Source organism: Heterocephalus glaber, unplaced genomic scaffold, assembly GCF_053883595.1.
Source record: "Heterocephalus glaber isolate CG9 unplaced genomic scaffold, H.glaber_assembly_v1.0 deba00001564, whole genome shotgun sequence".
Classification (NCBI taxonomy): Eukaryota; Metazoa; Chordata; class Mammalia; order Rodentia; family Bathyergidae; genus Heterocephalus; species Heterocephalus glaber.
Window position 1 is genome coordinate 7,316,548 of NW_028258351.1, and position 23,123 is coordinate 7,339,670.

The 23,123-nt window shown below is 48.2% G+C and overlaps 1 protein-coding gene across 7 annotated transcripts; it reads right to left on the reverse strand.

Annotated features, from left to right (window-relative positions):
• Nucleotides 1-10,070: 10,070 nt before the first annotated feature.
• Nucleotides 10,071-18,007, reverse strand: Spaca3 (sperm acrosome associated 3). 7 transcript variants are annotated; one of them, XM_004870611.4, is made up of 5 exons: nucleotides 17,871-18,007; nucleotides 14,204-14,421; nucleotides 13,306-13,464; nucleotides 12,761-12,839; nucleotides 10,071-10,222 (listed from the first exon to the last, which is right to left on the reverse strand). In XM_004870611.4, the coding sequence occupies exons 2-5, from the start codon at nucleotides 14,379-14,381 to the stop codon at nucleotides 10,156-10,158; spliced, it is 483 nt and encodes a 160-aa protein (XP_004870668.1). In that variant the 5' UTR covers nucleotides 14,382-14,421; nucleotides 17,871-18,007; the 3' UTR covers nucleotides 10,071-10,155. The 7 variants fall into 7 exon arrangements, with proteins under 7 accessions (XP_004870668.1, XP_021104597.1, XP_021104598.1 ...); XM_021248938.2 differs by having other exon boundaries at nucleotides 14,204-14,415; nucleotides 17,699-17,922; XM_021248939.2 differs by having other exon boundaries at nucleotides 17,800-17,920.
• Between the last annotated feature and the right edge of the window lie 5,116 nt (nucleotides 18,008-23,123).

A 23,123-nucleotide genomic window follows, 5' to 3' on the forward strand; every position in this document is an offset into this window, starting at 1 on the left:
TGACTGCATCATTTCTGCCTTTTCTCCACATCCTGGTCTCCATCCCTGTGGGCTCAGGAAAGAGCTAGACCTGACGGATCAAAGCTGCTGCTGATGTGTAGGCAAAGTTTCATGCAATAGCACCTCCCTCTACGAAACATGTACACTCTATATTAACTCTTATCACTCTTATGAAAATGGTTGATCACCACTTTGTCGGTGACTGCATGACCCACTAACAGGTTACAGCCATGTTCTGCAGGATGCTGTCCCAGACCATGTGGTATGACGAAGAGGCAGACTACCCACTCCTGAAAACCATCAAGAGGCCTGCTAAGCCCTCGGCCCTCTGTCTGTGACCCTGACTCCAGCCAACCCTCTCTGTGAGCTGGGCAGGACACAGGCCCCCAGCAAGGCCTTCCTCCCAGGATGTGGCCTATCTGATCTTTTCTCCTCTATACACCTTCTCTCCCCCATCAAAGTGACTTGCCCTGTCCCTCCAGAGGTCACCTCGTAACCTTTCTCCCGTGTTCCTGAGAGGGTGTCCAGGTAGCCAGGAGGTTGGGAGGTGCCTCTCCAGGACACGGGGCCACAACCTTTTAAGCTTCTTGGTGGTAAATGAGGGCTTCCTATTTAGGCACAGTCCTTGTCCTTCTGACCCCATGCTAGTCCCATAGCAACAATCCCCTGAGCTTAACTTTCAGCTCCCCCCACCAACTCAACCACTCCCAACCAGGCTCTCCCAAAAACAGTGAAGAAAACTTACAGTGGCTTGTGGCTTCCCTTCACACACACATACACAGAAAGCACTGGCCAGACTGGCTCAGGGTTCTGGTCCTACTCTACCATCCTCTTGTTTTCCTCCTCCTCCTCCTTCTTCTCCCCCTCCACTCCTAATGACCCACTAACACAAAGAAAAGTTATTGCCACAATTTCCCCAATGTGATGAACTGAAAAGGTCCCTTATCAGGAGTTAGCAGCCCTGACCCGTGACCTTCCTCCCTCAGTTAGCTGTGTGACGATAATGAGACCTGTCCCTCTCTGGGCTCAGCTCCTCCATTTCAGGATGAACACAATGTCTGTATGAAGGGAAGACGCAGAACCAGGTGGTCCCCTGAAGCCCCCTCAGACTCCATGTGCTATGACAGGACTCCATCCCCCAGCCAGTGGGACAAGTTGTAAGTACCTGTCACACTCATACACAAGCAGGGCCAGGAGCTGAAGTAGTGGGAACTCCAGAGAGCAGCTGGGACAGAAGCGCCCCATGGTTCCTTCCCCAAGCACTCTCGGCTGGGGTTGCCTCAGCTGTTAGCAAAGCTGGGCTTTCATTCTTAGAAACAGAGTGCAAGTGTCTGGCAAAGGCCCTGTGTTGTTTTCTATCACCAGGGTAGCAAATTGCCACTTTGTGGTTTACGATGGCACAGATGTATTGTCTTACTATTCTGTAGGTGAGATGTCTAACACAGGTCTCACTGGGCTAAAATCTAGGTGTCTATAAGACTACATTGCTTTCTGGAAGCTCCAAGGGAGAATCCACTTCCTTCCTTTTTTCAGCTTCTGGAGGCCGCCCACATTCCAGAACCAAGGCCCCTTCCTGCCTCTTCAAAGCCGCCGTGGTGAGTTGAGTCTTTCTTGCATCACCCACTCTAACCTCCTGTAACCACATCTCCCTCTAACTCTGACTTCTCTCTCCTCCCTCCTCCACTGGGACTCCACCTTGTGACCTATCAGGCCTGGCAGATAATCCAGGATAATTTCCCTCTCTGCAAGGTTATCACATCTTCAAAGTCCCTTTTACCATGTAAGGTTGCCTAGGCACAGGTTCCAGGGATTGGGATGTGGGCATCTTTAGGGGCCACTATCCTGCTTACCACGGGACTTTTGGACAACATAGCCTAATGCCCTAAGTTTCCAAGAAAGAAGGACAGAAACTGGCCCAGTGTCACCCAATAAATTAGCTGTGCACTATACTCTTAAATTCCCAGGCTCTCAATTCCATTTGTTGACCTATCAACATAACTCACAAAGAAAAGCATGTCTGAAAGAGATCGTCCTTCCAGACTTTGCCAGGGCATGGGAGTCCCCCTCCAGACATAAATTCACCCCTCAGAAGGACAGGGACCTAAAGGGTGGCCTCAGACTGCTCCTATCAGGGACAGGAACCAAATGAAATGTCTGTTCAAATAGTTGGTAGTCAATTTGATGCTTCTGCCTTGTACCAATTTAATAGCTTCGTAAATTTTTAAAAATCTATAGCTTAAGTTGCAATTTGAACTGCTTCATTGGATTTCTGGCTTCCTTTCAGGAAACAACAACAAAAAAAGGGGGATCGATTTGTGATGGAGAAAAGAATATCTGAACATATTTGGGTTGCTTTGGGCCCCACATATCCATGCAACCCTCCTGATTTGGGGATCTTGGCTTTCTTCAGCTTTGACCAGGCCTATATACTTACCCTGTCTAAAGAAAAATTCAAAAACTGTGTGTGTGTGTGTGTGTGTGTGTGTGTGTGTGAAATTCAAAACAGCAAACCAATAGCCAACTTCTGATAATGAATTGATTGTTAACAAAAGCTACAATATAAATTCCAGTGAGTGGTCAGGTGTTTCTTATTATCATTTCAAACAAATAACTCTGTGTGGAATCATTTCTTCAGTGAAGACACAGAGAGGTTGGGTGGACAGAGGAGACTCGGGTATGTCACGTTTTCAGAAGTGACCCAGGCAATGACACGAAAGTTGGAACTTGGGCATAATCACAAGTCCAACCACAAGGCTGGGTTCCCTGTGGCCTCAGAGGGTCAGCTAAAGTAATGGGTGGCACATGACCTCAGACGAAATCTGTGAGGCTGGCCACAGCTGAGGTGCATGGAAGGAAGGAGCCCTCCTGTGATATCCATACTGGCTGCTCACAGCCTGTTTCTTTGTTGTTTTTAGCAAAGAGACACCAGAGTTATTTTATTTTCCTCCTTCCAGCTTTGAAGCTATTTTTGTGAAAGTGTTAACCATGAGCATGCCTAGCGAGAAGTTGGAGTCACAAGTATGGAGGAGAGGGAGACTACAGACCCCATAGGGTCTCTGCAGACAGGCTCCTAGCAAGAGGCACGCGAGCTGCTGAGAGGCACGGGGCAGTCAGAGGTCACCCACCCACAAGTGGGAGCCTGTTAGGTAGTGTGCCCAGCGGACCAAGGAGAAACCTGGTTCCTGCTTTCTCCACAACCTCAGAGATGTTGATTCAATCACTCTGCCCACATGGAGGGCCTCAGTAAGGTGCCATCAGTGAGCTCCCTGGTGACAGAGAGCAAGGGATGTGATTCTGCAGGGGAAGCCCAGCCAGCCCTGATTTACAGGTAGCCAGGGCAGACACCGAGCTGCATAGAACAAACTTCCTGGCAGAGGGAGGGCAGAAGTAGGAGGACCCAAGAGGGGACCTTCATTCTTTCAACTGGACTGTTATGCGCCAGGCACTTAGCCTCATGGAATTCATAATCTGAGCAGGGACTACTGTTACATAGTTGACTATGAAAGACGAGATCAGTTCTCCATTGAAAAAGCATGAGAGAGGCATATGCAAGGCCTGCGGGTCTGGAGAAGGCATAGTTCATGGGACTGGGCATAGGTCCCAGGGAGCCCTAGCAAAGAGGCGAGAGGGGAAAATGTCCTTACGATCACTGAGGAGTGGACAGGTGTTGAAATGAAGAGCCTGGTCATCATTCTGAGAGGGCCTCATACCCATTGCCCTTCAAGCTCCTCCCTTTATCCCCAAGAGTTTGTCAAAATATTTCCAAAGTCAAAGCTTAATTTTTTGAGCTAATGGCTTTGTCCCCTCTTGTTCAAAATTCTCATCCCTCAGTACATGGGATCTTTTTGTGCTGATGTTTATCCCTTGCTAAAGCTACCAGGGTGAGTATGGGCCAAGGGGGCTTGAACCTGGGTAAGACCCAACCTTGCCTGAGGGCAGGTGGGAGGAGAAGAATCTCCTACTAAGTCAGTTTTGCATTTGATGAATCCATGTTTATTTATAAGAGCAAAACAATAGGTTGGCAAATGCTTTGGACAGAGTATCAAAAGACTGAGTTTCTAACCTATTCCTGCTATAAAATGACCACGTGACTTTTGAAGTTCACTTCTCCAGGCCTCCGTTTCCTTTGTATCAAAGGAGAGGAGTGGAAAGGGGACAGATAATCCTATTGGTGTGTCATTCCCACCTCTTAACTGTCTAAGACACTGTGTTGAGAACAGGTCCCCAGAGCCCATCTGGGAACCTCTGAGCATCCTCTGGTGCCAGCCAAAGTCTCCTTTGTCTAGAAAATGTTAAACAGTCCTCCAAAGGAGCCTACCAGTGCCACAAAAACCAAACAACATGTCATCTCCCAAAATGACATAATGACTGTCATTTTTCAATTTACAAGAAGGGAAAAAAAAAGAAAAGACAGGATTTGATCAACTGGGGGGGGGGGGGGGCGGTTCTCCCTTAATTTTTTTAAACCTTTGGCAGCCTCTGTTTCTCCACCTGCAGCAGTTTGTGAGCTAGCGTCTTCTCACAGATGGGAAAGTGAATGAACCAGCAGAAAATGAATCTGAACAGAAACACTTAGAATGTAATTTCATAAAATTATTTTATGCATGTGAAGGTCTTTGAGGGCTGGGGAGACCCGTGCCCATCAGAAGGAACTGTGGCATCTGCTTTGCAGAGATCCCTATGGCCTGGTTCTTTAAGGCCGTGACCACTGCCGCCAGTGCAGCCAGGAAACGGCTGCCTAATGCTCTCTCACTACTGCTGAGTCCCCAGCAAGCCCTGCTGCTGCATCTTGTTCATTTCTAAGCAGGACTGGAATGGTGGCTTTGCATTTGTTTAAAAAAAAAAAAAAAACCAAATCCTGATAATGGCTGTGAGTCAGACTTTGGGAGGGAGTATTTGGATGCATTGCCTCTGAATCTGTTCTCTACGTTGTGCTCATTCGGCCAACTTACCACTTTTATGGACCATTTGTCTTTAATGTAATTCAGATTTCTGTGGCTTCTTTTCAAAAGGAATTATATCAAACTTAAAATAGGCCTAATACAAAGTGATTGATTGGTGGGCACCAACTCATACCCAGCTCAACCCGTCTTAGGAGGAAGAGGCATCAAGACACAATGGGAAGAAGGCTGGGATCTGTGCCCTGAGCTGTCACTCTACGAGAATTTTCTGCATATCCTCTATGTACTGGGCACTGGGCCAGGCACTTGGGGGTTGTCTACCAAGAAGATACACCCTTGTCTTCATGAAGCACAGACTGGCTGGGCAGAAGCACTGAGCATCCATGTGCTGGTCCAGCGATGGAGGCTGCGATGTGCTGAAGAGAAAGCACAGCCTTTGCAGTCTGACAGCCCCATCCAAATCCCAGCCACTCCAACTGTGACATCTTGGGCAACCTCTAGAACAGTGATGGCAAACTTTTTAGAAACCAAGTGTCCAAACTGCAACTTAAAACCCACTTATTTATCGTGAAGTCTCATCACTGCAATTAAACCTGAATACTGAGGTTTTAGTTTGGAAGAAAACAACTGTTATCTGATGCTCCACTGCTAGAGCGATTTGGCTCGTGTGCTGACAGAGAGGGCTCTCCATGCCACAGGTTCACCACCACTGCTCTAGAATTTCTCTGAAGATCAGTTTTCTTCCAAAAGGGGAGATGACCATATGCCTCCTCAGTTCGCTGTGAAGATAGTCGGATAAACTGTGAAAGTGTCACTGTGACACGTTACCCATAGTAGGTCACAGGTGATAAAGAGGCTCCCTCCCACGTGCCAACTTCATCAAGAGGAGCTGCTGTTGAAATGTCAGGAAGGGCTCCTGGCACATTCTGGCTCAGCAAGGTAGAGGCCGATATTCACTTTGCAATGTCTGGCACAGGGGTAAGAAGTGGAGCCTCATATGCCACCCACGGAGTCCAGAGAATGCTGGACTCCATCTGACTGGGCCGGCTTCCATAGTCTGGGAGCCTCAGACCAGTGGTCAGAGGGGGGAAAATCAGCCATATGCAGCTAAAGCCACGTATCCCACAGGAAGCACGAGGAGACCCCACCCAGGAAGAATATCAGCAAAGCCTCCCTCAGCCATCAAAAGCACCCCCTCCTTCACCAACTGTGCAGGTAGAGAAAGACAGCACCTGGGCAAGCTAGCCATCCCCAGAGCAAAAGATACAGAAAAGCCCATTTCAAACTTGTCTCCTGGAGCCAAACCAGTCCAAGAGTGGGAAGCTTGACAAAGGTGACAGAACTCACTTGCTTCTTTCCACTTTCCACAGAAATCTCTGCCACTCTATCTGGAACTATCCCCTTTCTCCTCCTTCTCCTTCTTCCTGTAGCCTCCCCTCTCCTCTTCCTCCTTCTGAGCCAACAGTTAGGAGGACACAGTGCTCAGGTCTCCCAAGGAAGCCCTGGTCACTGGGGCAGGCAACACGTGCATCCACCCATCCCTCCCCAGGCTAGGTGGGTAGAGCTTGGCATCCTAGAGTTCAGGGGAAGCAGACAGGGAGCACTTCTTCAGTCCTCAGTGTGCGCCAGGCACCCTGCTGTGCATCACTGACAGACACCACGCAGCTGACACGAAGGTGCAAGGTGACCTTCATTGGCAACCCTTTCTCCGTGTGGAATGCTGAGCTCCAGAGGGAGAAGTGACTTTCCCAAAGTCGGGCCACTAGGATCAGAGAGAAAACCCCACTGCTCTAGCTCTGCCCAAACTATGAGGTGAGTGTGACTTGCGTGACTGGAGAGCAGCCAGGGTGGTCCCCCTGGGAGGCAGAGGATCTCCCCAGGAGGATTCAGGAGGGACAGTCTTCCACCTGGAGGGTATGGCCTGGCACATAGGTAGTGCTTAAGCAATGCCACTGAATGAACTGTTATATACTTAAGAGCATCAGGACCCATTCATTAACTGGTTCTACAAACATTAGCTGAGTGCCTACCATTCATTCACTCACACATTAATTGTATGCTCAACAGACACCTGCCTTTATTGAGTACTACATGCCAGCCACTATTCTAGGTGCTGGGGAGAGAAGGAAAGCACAAATTTCGTGATCTCATGGTACTAACAATCTAATGTATGGAGACCAAAGAAAGGATATACATAAATTCAGATATGCATGAACTAATTTCAGACTGGTACACACTACGGTGGTCAGGGTCATTCTGAACAGGTAAAATTGAGATAAAATCTGACCAAAGGAAAATAGCCACTCAAAGATCTGAGGAAGTGACATTCCAGAAAGTCAAGAAGAGCAGGTGCAAAGGTCCTGTGGTAGAAACAGCTTGCTCATCCAAAGGACAGGGTTTATGAGCTGGGGTTAATTCATGAGTGAAAAATGGTGAAAATGGAGGAAGGTATGGAGCAGCATGCTACTCTCAAGGGCCTACCTGCCAGGATACACCCCAGCTAAGCAAATGTTTCTGCACAGTTGAGGGATAAATCTATAATGGTCAGCTAAGCCTGGGTCATGGCAGACCTTGTATACCAAGCCAAAGAACTTGAACTTCAACCTGAAGGTGAGAAAAGCTACCAGGGTCAGGATGAAGGCAAAAATAAGAAAGCGAGAGACAGTGCTCGCTTCAACAGCACATATTCTAAAGAAAGAGAGAGACAGCTCATTCTGAGAGAGAAAAGGGTGATGGCACGGGACAAAGTTAGAAGGAGGGACACTCATAGGAAGCCACCGCAGTTGTCCTAGAGAGGACGTGATGAGAGCTTGACTTAAAGCAACTGTGTGGGCGTAGGAAGGAGGGCCAGTTTGCAGAGATATTGAGAAGGTAAAAGAGCCAGGACTGTAGTGATTTGAATGCAGTGTGAGAGAGCCATAGATAAACAAGAAGACACCGGGATAAGCCTGCTCACCCTAACCGAACCAATACGTCTCTCAGGAATGGGGCTCTGAGCCTAGCACTGTCGGCTTCCACTTCCCGGTGGGCCTGTTCAGTGTTTCACCTCCACCGCAGGTGAGGCCTCCCTGGCTTGCCCTTGGCCTCCAGGGCACATTCCCCTGGAGACTCCTTCTCCATCTCCGCCTGCTCCTGCTCAATCCCTCTGCCCAGGCCTCCAGGGTCCCTTGACCAAGCCTGACCGCTGCCCAGCGCTGCCTTGCAGAGTCTGAGACCATCATGCCAGCCCAGGGCCTCCTTTTATCAGCTCTCCCTTTGGGCCTACAAGCCCCAGTTCTCCTCCTCCTGGGCTCCTTTCCCAGACATGCTTAATGGGACCCAGTGGGGCCATCAGGCACCACAGGCCCAGATGTCTGCACATGAAGTAGAAAGTACGATCACTGAAAGATGGATGGGCCCTGGGTCTCTGCCCGGGTGACCCACAGCAGCAATCCCTTAAGAAGTACAGTGGCAGGGCCGGGGATTTAGCTCAGTGGTTTCGCCACCTGCTGCGCAAGAGCAAGGACCCAAGTTTGATCCCCGGTACCAAAAAAAAAAAAAAAGAAGAAGTCCAGTGGCAGAGGGCACATGGGGAGTCATACTGACCCAGGTGGAGATGTGTCTCCTCCACATCTCTAGAACAGGCGTAATAAAGACACCTCTATCATAGTTACTGCTCCAGGATCTAAGTTAGAGAGTACATGGCACAGAGTAGCCGCAAGTGTTTGCTTTAACATTAGAGAGACAGCAGTCACTCTCTACCTGTGTTTAATGATCCATTAGTCATTGATGCCCCTTCTCTTACCAAGGTCTTCCACCCCTGCTCACATGTATGAGTGACTTCCACATTTTGTCATCCCCTTGACCAGGACACAAATGCTAGATGCTGGGTCATCCCTCTGGTGCAGAGATCACAAATCACTTGTGGTGACAGGGGTGATGGGTGACATGGTAGTCACCCAGCACTCACCAGCCATGGCTCAACCAACAGTTCAGTATGTACAGTAGGGTTCTACGAAGCCTTTCCAGAAAAACCCACACTCGGGACTCAGCCTTCTCACACATCACCTCATCACCATGGTGACTGCCTTTGCCCCCACACCCACTGTGACTGACCCGGAGACTCTGCTCACCTTCCTCCTTCAGACACAGGCATCCCAGGTGAACAGAGACACTGGGCTGCCTGTCAGTGGCGGACAGCACTGCCTTCTTCCAAGCTTCCCAGATACCGAGAAAGGCAGCCAACTATACTAGATGTATGCATTCTGCTGCCTGAAAGCCACTAGCAACCCCCACCCCATCCCCCAGACTCCTAGCAGTGGTCTGCAATGTATGGTCACTTAGGGTTACCTGGGAAGTGATACACCATTACAGTGAGTGACACTTGAATCTCCACCTCTAGAGGGCACTATGGAGCAGGGTGCTAGGTGATATGGAACCCTCTGTGGTCCGTCATCTGCAGTCACTGCCTACCAACCCATGTGGCACCAGTGTGTTAGCCTAGCCGGCCCCAGAGGGAGGGCCAAGGCACCATGAGCACATTTGCCACCAGAGTGAAAGAAATAAATGCCCTAAGAACCTTTCTACACAAGCTAGAGGTACACAGCACCAGACCCAACCCAGGTTACCAAGTAAAATATGCATGAGTAATTTTTTTTTTTTTTTTTTGGAGTACAGACAACTGAACCTAGGACCTTCACACTGAGCTACATCCCCAGCTGATATTTTACTTTTTATTTTGAGACAAGGTCTCTCCAAGTTGCCCTGGCAAAGCTCAAACTTGCAGTCCTCCTGCCTCAGCCTTCCAGAGTGCTGCGATTATAAGCATATGCCACCATGCCCACCTACGAGTGATTTTTAAATGTGAATATGCTCCATACAATACTGGGAACACACAGTTAAAATTATTTGTGTATTCAGAACTTAAATTTAAATGGGGCAACCTATTTTTGTTATTCTTGTTTATTGTTTGTTTGTTTGTTTTGCTAAATCTGGCAACCCTAGACCAAAATGGCAGGTAGGCAGAGAAGGCACTGACCCCCTGCCCAAAGTCACCAGGAATGGAGGCAAGCTTTCCATGGTAGGCTTTTGGAATCTACCTGATACCCAGCCCCAGATGAGGCGAGGAAACAGTAAGATGCTTTGACTGCAACTCAGCACCTGCAGACACACAGCCTGTGAGAACCACGCTCGTGTTGAACTTTATTTTATTAATTGGTTTGTCTTCCCAAGCCTGGGCCACATTTCCCAGACTACTGTGCATCCAGAGAGGGTCCTAGAAGTCACAGCCATCCACCCAGTAGCTCAGCTCCTTGCCCTGGCAGTGATGCCTCCAGGCTTCCCTGAGGACAGAGAACAGGCAAAGAGACCCACATCAGCTGCAGCCCCAGGCACTGCTGAGAGAAAAGCAGGAAGGAGACCCTGGCTCTAAACCAGGCAAGGGGAGGGGCTGGGGAGGGGGGATGGACAAGCAAACTGAGTGAACAAGCAAGGAAGCCTCTAGAGAAAAAAAGAATGTAAGGGAAGAGAATGGCCCTAAAAATTCAATATCTGGCTTCCTTATTTGCTCAGTTCACCCAGGAGTCATTGACAAAGACCTAGAGCCTGGAGCTCAGGTGTGAGGCTCTTTTCCTACACCCTTGTGTTTCGGCGACAGTGATGCCAGGTTACATTTGTACAGCCCTTTACAGTACACATAGCACCATGACATCTACCACCCATTTATCACCACCCCCCTTTCTGTCCCCAGCAGCCCTCCTAGGTAGATTGGGCAGATATTATGTTCTAGTCTTCCAAGTGAAAAACTCAGGCTGAGATGCAAAAAATTTACCCAGAGGCCACAGGTAGTAAATGACACAACCGTGCCGACACCCAGCCCTCCCTGGGTCTCTTCCATTGTTGGAAAGACCAACAGTCTTTGGCTGCCAGTCTGGGTCTTTCCATTGTTGGTTTACTGTCGTTCATAGGCTCTTTCAGGACCATTAACCTGTTCCAGCTCACAGCTAATATCTTTTGAAGATAAGGAAGACCATGGGTCCTGGGATCCCAAGTCACCTGGAGTCCCAAGTTCTACTAATGTTCTCTGTAATGTTGAGGTCACAGAGCCCAGGGATCAAGAGTGCCCCTAAAAGACCTCTATAAATCCATCTGCCAAGAAAGGTCAACTGGCCTGTTCGTCCCTTCCACCAGACTGTAAGATCCTTGAGGGCGGAGACGAGTCTCAGCTCCTCAGAGCCTGGCACCAGCACTGAGCCTGGTACCCCTGAGTCCTCAGTGCCAGTGTATGCCATGAATGAAGAAGAACCCTCCTTCCATCTTCCGGGACCATTTCCTATGTTAGCCTCGGCCACCTCTCTGGGCTTCTCATGCCAGGAATTTACTCCCAGCGTGGAAAACAAAATTATTTTTTTTAACCCATAAGGGCAAATTTCTTCTATCCCAGGGTGGTGACCCCCAGGCCTCAAGCCCCTGGTTCAGTGGCTGAGCCTGCATTCTCCCCTCCCAATTTTATTAGTGCATATTGATTGTATAAAATAGTGAGTTTCAGTGTGGTGTTTTCATAGATGCACATGCTTTGATCATATCCATCCCATTACTCTCCCTTATATCTTCCTTTCCCTCTCTCTTATTTGCTTCCTTTTGTCTAATAATGGTCTCCCTTCTACTTTCATATCTTCTTATTTTTTTTAGATTCCACATATTAAGAAAACCGTGTAGTGCTTGGCTTTCCAAGTCTGGCCTATTTCAATTAACAAGATCTCCAGATCTACCCATCTTCCTGCAAGTGACATAATTTCATTCTCCTTTAAGGCTGAATCTTTCCTGATGCTATGGACACACACTGTGTCCTGCAGAGCCTGTTCCTTAGGTCCTTTACTGTTCTCGCATCAACACATATTCAGAGGTGTGGCCATTTCAGGGCCCATCTCCAAAGCTTCTCTAGATTCAGTCACTGGCACCTCCCTCCTCTCCCTCCTGGGCTGCATCTCACCTGTCCCTATATCCTCCCAACGGTCTGCCGTGCCCACCTCCTCTCGTGTTCACCACCTCTACATCTGTCCCTGTCCAGACTCCACACCTCGCCCTGAGACTCCTACAAAGGCATCCAAGCAGGTCTCCCCCAACCCTGCCTCTACTTTCTCCTCCTTCCTTCCATTCTTGGACTGATATTCTATTGTCCCAAATTTACTTCCCAATCTGTCCCACCTGTCCATGGTCCTGGTCCTCCAGCCCCTAGGCACTGCCCCCACCCTGCTGTTTTTGCATCCAGAAATGTGAGTGTAAGGAAGGCCGGAAACTAGGAAGCTCCCATCAAAAGAAGCTGGGCAGCTGTGGGACACCTGACTCAGAGATTGGTTCCAGTGCCTCGTGCAATGCTCATCTCGCTCTCTGGGCAACTTCACGGCCACCTTGTGGGGAGGAGATAGGCAAAGAGAAGGCTGAAAACGGGGACGCTCCAAAGCCCCACCTCTGCTTCAAGCAGAGAACCTCTTCTTTGATCTGTTATACATCTTGGACTTTATATAAAATTTAGTTTTTAGATAAAAGATGCCATAGGTTAAAAAAAAAAGGAGCCTTCTTAGAACTTAGTCTAGACAACCTTTAAGCAGACATCACAGGACAGGCAAATCTTGGAGAAGCCAGGCTCAGCTGTGTAGCCGAGGGACCGCCAGTGAATTGCTCATCCTTCCTGAAACCCTGTGCCATCTGTGTGTACCTCAACAGTGGTGATGCCCATCACAGAGAGGGACTGTGAAGGATGAAGGCACGGAATGGTGCCTTGGGCAAAGTGGGCGCTTGCTAAAGGCTAGCTTCCTGCTGCTACCCTCCAGGTCTGTTCACACTTCTTTGGAGAGGGGGCTCCATCCCAAATTACTTACCAGTTGCCCAGACCCTGGGGCTCTTGGGCAATCTTCATGGCACAGATAACAGTAACCTTGAGATTAGGGTTCAGCAAGTCTAGGGTGGGAGGGACAGAAGCACAGTGAGGGAGCAAGGGGCAGAGCTGGATGTCCAGAATCAGTCCATCTCTCTGACTCTCTCTCTCCCTCTCTCGCTCTGCCTTTCCCTCTCTCCCCATCTCTACCTCTATCTCTCTCCCCTCCTCCTCCTTCTCTTCCTCCACTTCCTCCTCCTCCTGCTCCTCCTCCTCCCTCCTCCTCTCCTCTCCCCATCTCTGGAAACGCGGAGATTCTTCTATCCCTCTCCTCCCTCCATCCTATAGCTCTAAGGCCCATCTCCCAGCTGAGACCCCATATCAGATTCATGGAGTACCCACCCTCACCCTCATTGCAGGTTGCATATCTGTCTCCTGGGGGACCCGCTCTCAGACATAAAGGCAGGGGGAACAAAGTGAACTGGGAAGAAGCTCACCCTGGTATAAGAAGCCCAACCCCAGCCAGCCCAAGACACAGGCCCATCCTACCAGAGCAGTACACCTGGCACCGGTTGGAGGAGTCCGGGGTGAGGTTTTTGCACCACTTCCTGCTGTTGATCTGGAAGATGCCATTGTTGGTGCTTCCATCTGCCTCGTGGCCCACAGCACCCGTGTTGAAGCCACTTGTGAAGTAAGCAAGGCAGACCCCTGCACGGGCAGACACAGGCCTGGTATCAGATGGCCAGGCCACTGCAGACCAGAGTGCTCAGAGCACAGGTCCCACGTACACACCAAGGTGACCAGGGAAGATACCTTCCCACCTGCTTTACAAATGCATCAGCCAAGGTTCAGATGCTAAAGTGACTTCCCCAAGGTCTCATACAGCTACAACAGAGCAGGGCTCCAGACTGGATCTCAGGTCTCACAACTCTTAGGCTAGTAATCTTCATACTTTCTCATTGCTCAGCACACAGTAGGGCCCAATGTGTTTGTCAAGTTAATTTATGAGAGCTGTATCTTTAGAGGCAAGACTAGGAAGACATGGGTGGGATATACAAAGGGGACTGAAAGAATGAGTCCAGATGTGACTATGCTTCACAGCTTCCCAAAACTGCCACCAGCTTGAAAAGTTTGATAGTACTGATTTGGTCAGTTTGCTTTCTACATTTCAGTAAGGGTATCTGCTCCTCTTGGCCATGATTAAGTCTATTGGACTAAGCTGTGCTGTCCCTTTGACTCCTGGCTTGCAGGGGAAAATGAAGGGATGGTTCCAATTTGACCCCCATTGCCTGCCTACTGTGTGTTTAACTCAGGGTGGTCATATGGTTTTTAAATCTCAAAAAGCTTCCCTTGAAGACCACACCCCTTGAACAAGGAGGAGGGAGAGAGGGAGTAGAGGGAGAGAGGAGCCAGAAGCCAGTAGCCAGCAAGAGAAAAGGGTTCTCACAGTCAGCCAGGCTATATCCCCGGTAGCCATCCAGGCCGAAGTCCCGGAGCACTTTGGCCAGCTCACAGCGACTATAGACCTTGGCCTCGCTGGAGCTGAGCAGAGAGGTAAGGACCAGCAACATCATCACAGGTGGGCACAGCCAACTTCTGGGAGTCCAGCTCCTTCTGGCTTCCATATGGGTGGCAGAGGTGAAGCCCGCTCATGGGCAGCTATTCCTTGGAAGAAGAAGGGACAGTTATCTGAGTGCACCTCTGGGAAAGGAGAGAGGGAATGGATAGAAGACTCCAACAGGGCACCTCAGCTCCCTTGCATCCCCCATGAAATACCAGCCATATTCCCAAGACCCTGCAGAAGGTCCCTGAGACCCACCCTCCACCTTTCCAATCCTACCCAACTGCACCATGCCCAAGCACCTGGGGAAAGAGGAAGGAAATGGGGAAGGAAACTCACAACTTGAGCTCCATACTGCACGCTAGGCGTTATTTAGTTCCGAGACCCAAGGTTTGATGAGTAGGAAATGTCAAAGTTTAGACTGAGACCAAAGCTGATGTGAATCCAAAGCCCCACTGGGTTGTGGCCCTTAGCAGACATTCCAGATGGGATGGGCTGAGCAATGTCATTGGTATAAATCAATCTCTAAGCCCAACTGTCAATGGACCTCCTTCCTAGTGCTGAACCTTGATCTCCTGACCTTAAGTGAAACAGGATCTTCCAGGACACTGCCAACCTGGAGCTTTCTCACGTGGAAAACACTCTTCCTCCTCCACACAGACCCCTGGAAGTACTGAAGGTCTCCATCCCCAACACCCCTCTAAACCATCATCTTGCAAAACCCCTTCTTCTTAGACGCTCCCCCATCCTGTTGCTTTGCCCTCCATCCTCTCCAATACCATTGAAGATATTAGCTCCTGCTGACCTTAGCCTCAGGGCTCCTTCATCTACCCAGGCCTCATGACCTTCACCTCCACAGTCCCATCACCCATTCCATGGCCTTGTTGTCCCTGAATCTTTCATCACCTGATGTTTTCCCATCTTTGCAACCTTCTGTTCTAATGTGTCTCTGACCACCCCCTCTGACACATCTTTCCACTTCTTTCACAACCTCTGCCTACCACATCTGCTCTCCTCCTTCAGAGTCAAAATGAGAAACAGTTGCACAATCTCAAAGTGGATACCCCTGCTCTCCAATGCCCCCTACAAATGTCACTGAGGGTGACAAGGTGGCTAATGGTGTGATTTTATAGTGAGTCTGAAGCCCTTCTCTGTCCCTTAGTACATATCAGACTTCGGATACACTCCAAGCCTCATTTTCTTCATCTATAAAGTGAGGACATTGACAACACCTGCCTCACAAGAGTGTTAAGGGAATAAATGAGAAAAGGCATGGAAAGAACTTAGCTCTTCACATTAAAAATAGACTAGCTGTTATTTCTATTATGAACCAAAGGCAGCACTGGTACTCATGCTGGTGTGTGGTCAGCGTTTTCCCATCTAACTCTAAGGGGGTTCAGAACCCTCATTACTGTCCTGGAACACCAAGCCCCATTCTGCCCCACCCCCTTGGCTTCCCGATGACCACCTCACCTCCCGCTGCACTGAAAAAAGCAAGAGGATCACATGTGGAATTCTCTCTCTTCCTGCCTTAGTCACCACCCCACTTGCAACTGATCCACTGTCTCATGCACCCCACCTTCCCTCCAGGCTCTAGATCACAGCCAGCCCTCCTCCCCTAGCCTCACCAGGACCTCATCTCTTCCTGCTCCTCCTTTCCCTGTGTGGGTACCATGCTTGGTTAAGGCTCCAGCTGTTACACGCCTTCCTGTATTACCCTTATCTATGCTAACCTAGCTCTTTCCCACTCTTCTCATCCAAACTTCTGAGGGTAAAAATTACTACTTTCTCACCTCCCAATTTCAGTGACATTGACTTCCTCACTGCCACTATTCGCCTAAAGCTGCTCTTTCCCAGCCAGTGGATTCCTGCAAATCTCATGGTACAGAGGTCCTCTGCAGCATTTCACACTACTGACCACTCATCTTGTTGAAACCCTTGCCTCTCTTGGTTCCCAGGATGCTCCCCTTGCCCAGGATCCCTCCTCCTGCTCTGGCTATTTCTTATTCTCCTTTGTGCATTCTGCTTCCATGCGGGCTTTAAATGCTGAGATGCTGTCCTGGCCTTTCTACCTTGGGCCTCCATCTCTTCCACTTCAGGAGATTTTCTGGGCAAGCCCACTGTTAATCCACCCTGCATAGTGACAACCTTCCATTGTCCTTCCCTGTGACCTCAGAGACAACTGATTCCCCTCCATTTGGATCCCCACAGTCACCTCAAACTAAGACATCTAAAACAGAACTGATGTTCCCCCAGACCTGCTCTTCCTTGTGTTTCCCTTTCTTGGTTTACATTATGGCCACCCACTTGTCCAAACTACAAATGGGGCTGTTCTTCTTTGCTTCTCCTTCTCCATTACACATTCTTCACCTGTTTCCTGGCCAATCAACCCCAAAGTCCTGTTGACTCTCCAAGAGCAGTTTTTTCTCAGGCTCAAACCACCATTCTGGCTTCTTTATGAAAGTTCCTCATATCCAGCCTTGACCCCTCCTCTGAACTCCTACACACACCCACCAGAGTGAATTTTGTAAGTGCAAAGCCCAGCCATGTGTCACTCCTCACTAGCTCCTGCCGTCACTATTCATAAGCACGGGCACCAGGCCCTTGGTGATCCAGCCCTGCCAGCCTCTCTTCACTCATACTTTCAATTCCAGTGATGCCACATTGTCTGCTCAGAACAACCTTGCTGTCTACAACAGTGGCCCTTTCCTTGCCTCTACACTGTTTACTCAGACTTCAAGGGTCACAACAGGGATGAGTTCTCCAGAGAGATTCTCCTAGTGGGCCAGTGCCTCCACCTCTCCCACAACACCCCAATCTTCTATCCTCCTTTTGCCCTGTGGACATCGGTCTATTCCATCACTCAACAATCTTCTGAAGAACAGTGGCCTGATCCTACTTATCCTCATATCCTGAGAGCCAACCAGAGCTGCAGATAAAATTTGACTGCTCAGTGGATGTGTCTGAAATGAGAATACACTGGAGTCTCAACCACAGAGTGGGGAGTCCTTCTCGTTAAAGTGTGTAGAGTGGGAGGGAGGGAGACAATCCCTGGTGCTGAGCTCTTCAGATCTGTTAGACACTGGGCCAGGCCTTTTCTGGATATTTTCTAACTTGATCTTATCTAATTCTCTTAACAATTCAAGGGCAATAGGCGTAATAGCCTAATTTATAGATGAGAAAACCAAGCTCCCCACTACACAGTGAGTAGTTTTGATTTTGGCACAGTAAAGTGACTTAAGGGTGAGTCCATCCTGAGCATTACACAGCAGGTACAGAGGTTTGAGGAGTTGGATCTGGGGACTCAGAGATCACAGACCTGCCAGAAGCCATCCTCTCCCCAACCCTCCAGGCCAGGATCCCCCCCTCTCTGACCAACACCTGCTTTCACTGTGTTCCTCTCAAGCCAGCCCAAGCCAGGACCTGGTCAACAGCTCTAGGATGGGGGCACAGGGACCTCACTGATCAGGGGTCCTCCCCACCAGAGCTGAGGTGGTGATGACAATGACAGCAGCAGCCATGCCCCAAATCTCTGCTTCAGCTCAGGACGTACCCCACAATATCGCTGGGATCCTGGCTCCCAGGGGTAAGAGAACAATGCGGGAGGCAAGCTCCAGACTGACCTAGAGCCTTCTAGAACTCCCCAGCTCTATGAGCTCAAATGCTGGAGCCTGCCCCACCCTCTGAGCTCTGAGCAGCCCATCTGAGCTTAATTTCAAGGTTCAAGGGCACATTAGGGGTGTGTACTCCCAACCTTTCTTGCCTACTGTTTGCGCGCGCGCGCACACACACACACACACACACACACAGTACTTTACTTTGAGGTGATCCTGCCCCCCCAACAGACCCAGGCATGATGGCAGATGCTCACTGCTTCCAAGCTGCCCATCTCACCACTGAACTCCTTTGCCTGGCAGAAAGCTCCTGCTCCTTAGTGCTAAGCCACACACTTCCTCCATCTGGTTGGTGACTGCTCAGTCAGGATAAGCAGGCTGGGTCCCACTTCTGCCACTGACCCTAAAGCTTGAGGGATAGGAAAATGAAATGAAAGGACTTGTGGTATCCAGCTCTGTGCCCGACAGGTACTCCCCTGCTTGGAAACCACGCAACTCAGCAGCCAGAGCATGGGTTTCAGGGTCAGGCTCACCTACACGAGGAGCAGACTCCAGTGAATAGCAGCTGGGTGGCCAGAGAAAACGGCTGAACCTCTCTGTTTCCTAATTCCCAAAGTGGGATGACACTCTCTACCTCACAGTATATTAAGAGACCTCAATAAAGCATCTATAAAGTGCTTAGTCCTCAGGAATGGGAAATCAATAAATAGAAGCAATTGCTACTAAAAGCAGAGCAGAGCACAGCCACAGATATGTTTAGTTGCAGCCTGTCTGCCTGGCCCAGCCCAGGCCAATCAAGTCAGAAATGAGCAGGGCCAGGGATTTAGCTCACTGGCACTGCCCCTGCCTCGAAAGCACAAGGTCCTGAGTTCAATCCCCAGCACTGCAAAAAAAACAAAACAATAAAAAGAAATGAACATCAGTATCTTTTATTTTCTTTTTTTTTAAGTTGCAACATATATGTGTGTTTATATATACATACATCTATATATATATATATATATATATATATATCCCAATATATAGTTCAAAATAAATAGAGTGGTTAAGTTTCAATGGTGATTTTCTTAAGTGTGATAAGAACACTTAACAAGAAATCTGCCCTCTTCACAGATTTTTAAGTGCACTATACCTGATTATTGATGATAAGTACACCATTGTGCAGCTGATCTCTAAGCTCATTTGTCTTCCTTGACTAAATCTTTATGTTCTTAATTGGTAATTCCCCGTGTCCCCATCCCTTGGTCCCTTGTAATCACCATTCCACTCTTAGACTGTAGGATCCATAGGAGTTTGACTTCTCTAGTTACCTTGTAAGTGCAATCATTTATCTTTCTACGCCTGGCTTATTTCACTTAGCACAGTCTCCACCAGGCCTGCCGCTGGATGGACAGCTATCTTAAGTTTGCTTTATCCACTCTTTTCCAGACAGATATTCAGGGCTGTTTCCATACCTTGGCCATTGTAAACCATACTGCAATGAACACGGCATGTAGCTAACTCTCCAAAATCATTGTTTTGGTTATTTTGAATAAATACTCACAAGTGGTATAGCTGAGTTGTATGGTAATTCTTTTTTTTTTTATCGGGAATCTCCATGTTGTTTTCCAAAAGCAGCTGTATCATTTTGCATTCATACCAACAGCACACAGGGTTCTAATTTTTCCATATGCTCACCACACTTGTGGCCTTTTTTTTTTTTCAATAAAAGCCATTCTGACAGGTGTAAGGTGATGTCTCATTGTGGTTTTGCTCTGCACTCCCTTGATGACCAGTAACACTGAACAATTTTTTCAGATACCTGTTGACCACTTGTATATTTCCTTTGAAAAAAATTCTAACAGGCGTCAGTAATTCTTAAAAGCTCCCCAGAGCCAGGTGTGATGGTGCACATCTGTAATCCCAGCACTCAGGAGCCTGAGCCAGGAGGACTGCTGCAAGTTCAAGACCGTATAGTGAATTCAAGGCCAGGCTACACTACACTATGAGAACAAAAAACTAAAAAAAAGAAAAATAGTGCTCCCCAGATAATTCCAACGTGTTTATTCAGGGGTAAGTGTTCAGGACTTTCATGGTAGAAAACCAAAGTTCCATTTCTTGTTTTAGCCCTGAATGACTCTTTAGTCTTAAGGAATTAACCTCCATTTCCTCACCATTAAAGTGGAGCCATTATTCTGCCCACCCAATGTAAACTTGACCCTGTACTCCAACTCCGCAAACCTTGTTTCCCCCTCTCTGCCTCCTGGGGTGGTGGTGACACTCAGATTTCTCAAATGCACAAGGAAGTCTACCAAGTGCCTCAGTACATTCTAGCTATTGTTTTTATTGCATGGCCCTTAGTGGTGATTCTGTCTGGTTGAGTTCTTTTGGGTTTTACTGCATTGGTCTGTTTTACTATTTTATCACTTCTTTTATTGAGTAATCTTTCAGTTTATTTTATTTTATTGTATGTTTTGTTATTTCCTGGTTGACGTTCACTTTTAAATGGGAAGAAAGAAACAACAGCTCAAAAGGAACAGTTATGAGGGCAGACAAGGCCCCAGTGAGGGCTTGAGGTCTTTATTTCTCTGCTGAGCTCCACACTCAATTTTCCTGCTTCTGCAAAGCAAGTTCAGATTCCTAGCAGAGATCCTCCACTGGCTCCTTCCAAGTCATGCTTGCCAGTAGCCTTTCTTACCTTCCTGGCCCTCAGCCCCAGTGGCGATTTATAAATAATCTTGACTCCTGGGCCCCTCGCTGGGCCAATGACATCCAAATCTCTGGGAATAGAACCCAACCATCTGTATTTTTGTTAATGCTCCCCCACCATTCCAAAGTGCTCCTGGACTGAGAACCACTGTTCCAACCAAACTTCTTATAGTTCCCTAAGTGTGTGACAGTATGTCACAGTCCTGTCTTATATAGTATTATATATGTCAAATTCACTCTTTCCGTCCTAACTCCCTGGCTAGCTTCTAGTTCCCCTTAAAGTACCTCTGAAGCTTAGATTCTTCTCTTGGACTCCTTGGGCTAACCTAGGACTCTCCAAAACTCTTGCACAGAATCCTATACTAGCTTATAACCTCCGCATCTGTCACACTCCACCAGTATCTTTCTTTTCACCACCATTCCCATCAGATTAGCAGATGGTTAATAGACATCTCATGGCTGTTTTCCTAGTGTGGAGAACAAAAATCAAAAAAAGGTGGGTGGATAAAAATATAAACAGATGAATGAAAATCACCTCATCAGTTGGTCTAGAAGAAACTTAACCCAGGAGACTCAGTCAGGAGAACGTAGAGGCTGGCCCCAAAGAGTGTTCCAGACTCTCCATAGATGATGGAAAAATGTGCCCTCCTCTTGCTATAGGTAGAGAGAGCCTAAACCTCCAAAATAAAGATCCTCAATCAACTCCTCCAAATTTAGTGCACTGAGAATAGAATGGACTTCCCTGTGAGTTGCTCCTAGTTCTGTTCATCAGTGGTCTGGATGTGTGGCTGTAATCATGACACTACTGTCAGAAGGACTAAGGTATAAAAAAAGTGACTTACCCAATTGGGCACGGTTGCACACACCTAACATCCCAGTACTCTGGAAGGCTGAGGCTGGAGGATTACAAGTTTGAGCCCAGCTTGGGCAATTTAGGGAGACCTTGTCTCAAAAATAAAAAATATTGGGGCTGGGGATTTAGCTCAGTGGTTCTGCTGCCTGCCTCGCAAGCACAAGGTCCAGAGTTCGATCCCTGGTACAAAAAAAATTTAAAAATAAAAAATATTGCAAAAAGGTTAGGGATTTGGCTCAGTGTGAAGACCCTGGTTTCAATCCAGAGAGAGAGAGAGGCAATCCATCTTGACATGACTACAGCCATCTTGGTTGTAGCCATCATTTTGCCCACCAGGTAACCCTGACAAGCATCACAAACTCTAAAGGACAAAGTCATTCAGATAGTCAGCTGTGTACATTGTGCCAGCCACTGATGCCTGGACTATTTCTGAAGTGATACCAGACAAGTTAATAGTTTTTTAGAAAGGCCAGACAAGTTGTCTCCTGCTATGCACTATTGTGTTAGCTTAGTATATAAACCCCTTCCTCCTGCCTTGGATGCAGGGCTCCTCCTGTCTTGTTGCCACTCAAGACATGTTTCCATCTGTGAGTCCCTAATAAGTTACACTTGGTGCAATCCTAGATCTGCCTGCTTCTTTCCTCTGTCTCAATGTACCTTCTGCTTTTGGTAGCTAGTTCTTATACACTAGGACTGTGCTTTTCCAAAACACCTATTCTAAATAGTCTCCCTCCACCACTTTCTTTTAAGGTTGTGCCTCCATCGACCTCCTGGATTCCCCCTTGTGTTGGTTAATTTTATGCGTCCACTCAACTGGACCACCGGATATTTGGTCATGCAGTACTCTGGGTGTTTCTGTGGGATGTTTTGGATGAGATTAACATTCAAATCAATGAAATAAGTAAAGCAGATTGCCCTCCAAAGGCCAACTCTCCTCTGAGTAGGAGAGAATTCCTCTCGCCTGACTGCCTTCCAACTGACATATTGGCTGTTTTTCTTGCTTTTGGACTCAAATTGAGTATCAGACCTTTCTGATGAGCCTGCCAGCTTTCAGCCAGGAACTACACTGTAGGCTCTCCTGGTTCTCAGGCTCTCAGACTCAAAGTTACTAAGCTGTCAACTCTCCTGGGTCTTCAGCTGGCCAACTCAGCCTGCAGCTCTATAATAAACCAATCTCCTCCCCCACTTCTCTCTCCCATCCTGGATGGACGGATGGAGAGACAGATGGTAGAGATAGATGATAGATAGATAGCTACATAGATAGATTGATAGATAGATATCCTCTTCATGCTATTTCCCTGGAGGTCCTTGATTGATCAACTTTTATGTGAAGTTAGTAAAACACCACTTAACAGATGCTGAGTTCCTCAATTCATGTTAATTCCCTCTCTGACTGGAGCCTTTTCCCTCCCGCTTGCAATCTGTGACTTCTGCAGTTCAGGGCAACAGGCTGGAAGCACCCAGACCCGAGCTGCAGTCCCAGTTTCACAAAGCAAGCGTGCCAGCTCTGTGACCTTGGCAGGTTAGTTAGCCACGCTGAGCCACAGTATCCTCACCCGTGGGATGAAAAGATTGGCCACCCAGGAGATTATTGAGGGAATCATGAGACAACACACAAGGCATTTCACACAGTACTTGGCCCTAAGCAAAC

What these genes read in the sequence shown, in the direction of transcription:
- Spaca3 (XM_004870611.4), bottom strand. Translation starts at nt 14,381, where the DNA reads ATGGAAGCCAGAAGGAGCTGGACTCCCAGAAGTTGGCTGTGCCCACCT. An exon ending in GGGATATAGCCTGGCTGACT is followed by an intron (nt 13,465 to 14,203) that starts GTGAGAACCCTT and finishes CTGCCCGTGCAG; the next exon opens with GGGTCTGCCTTGCTTACTTC. An exon ending in CCCCAGGGTCTGGGCAACTG is followed by an intron (nt 10,223 to 12,760) that starts GTAAGTAATTTG and finishes CTCTGTCCTCAG; the next exon opens with GGAAGCCTGGAGGCATCACT.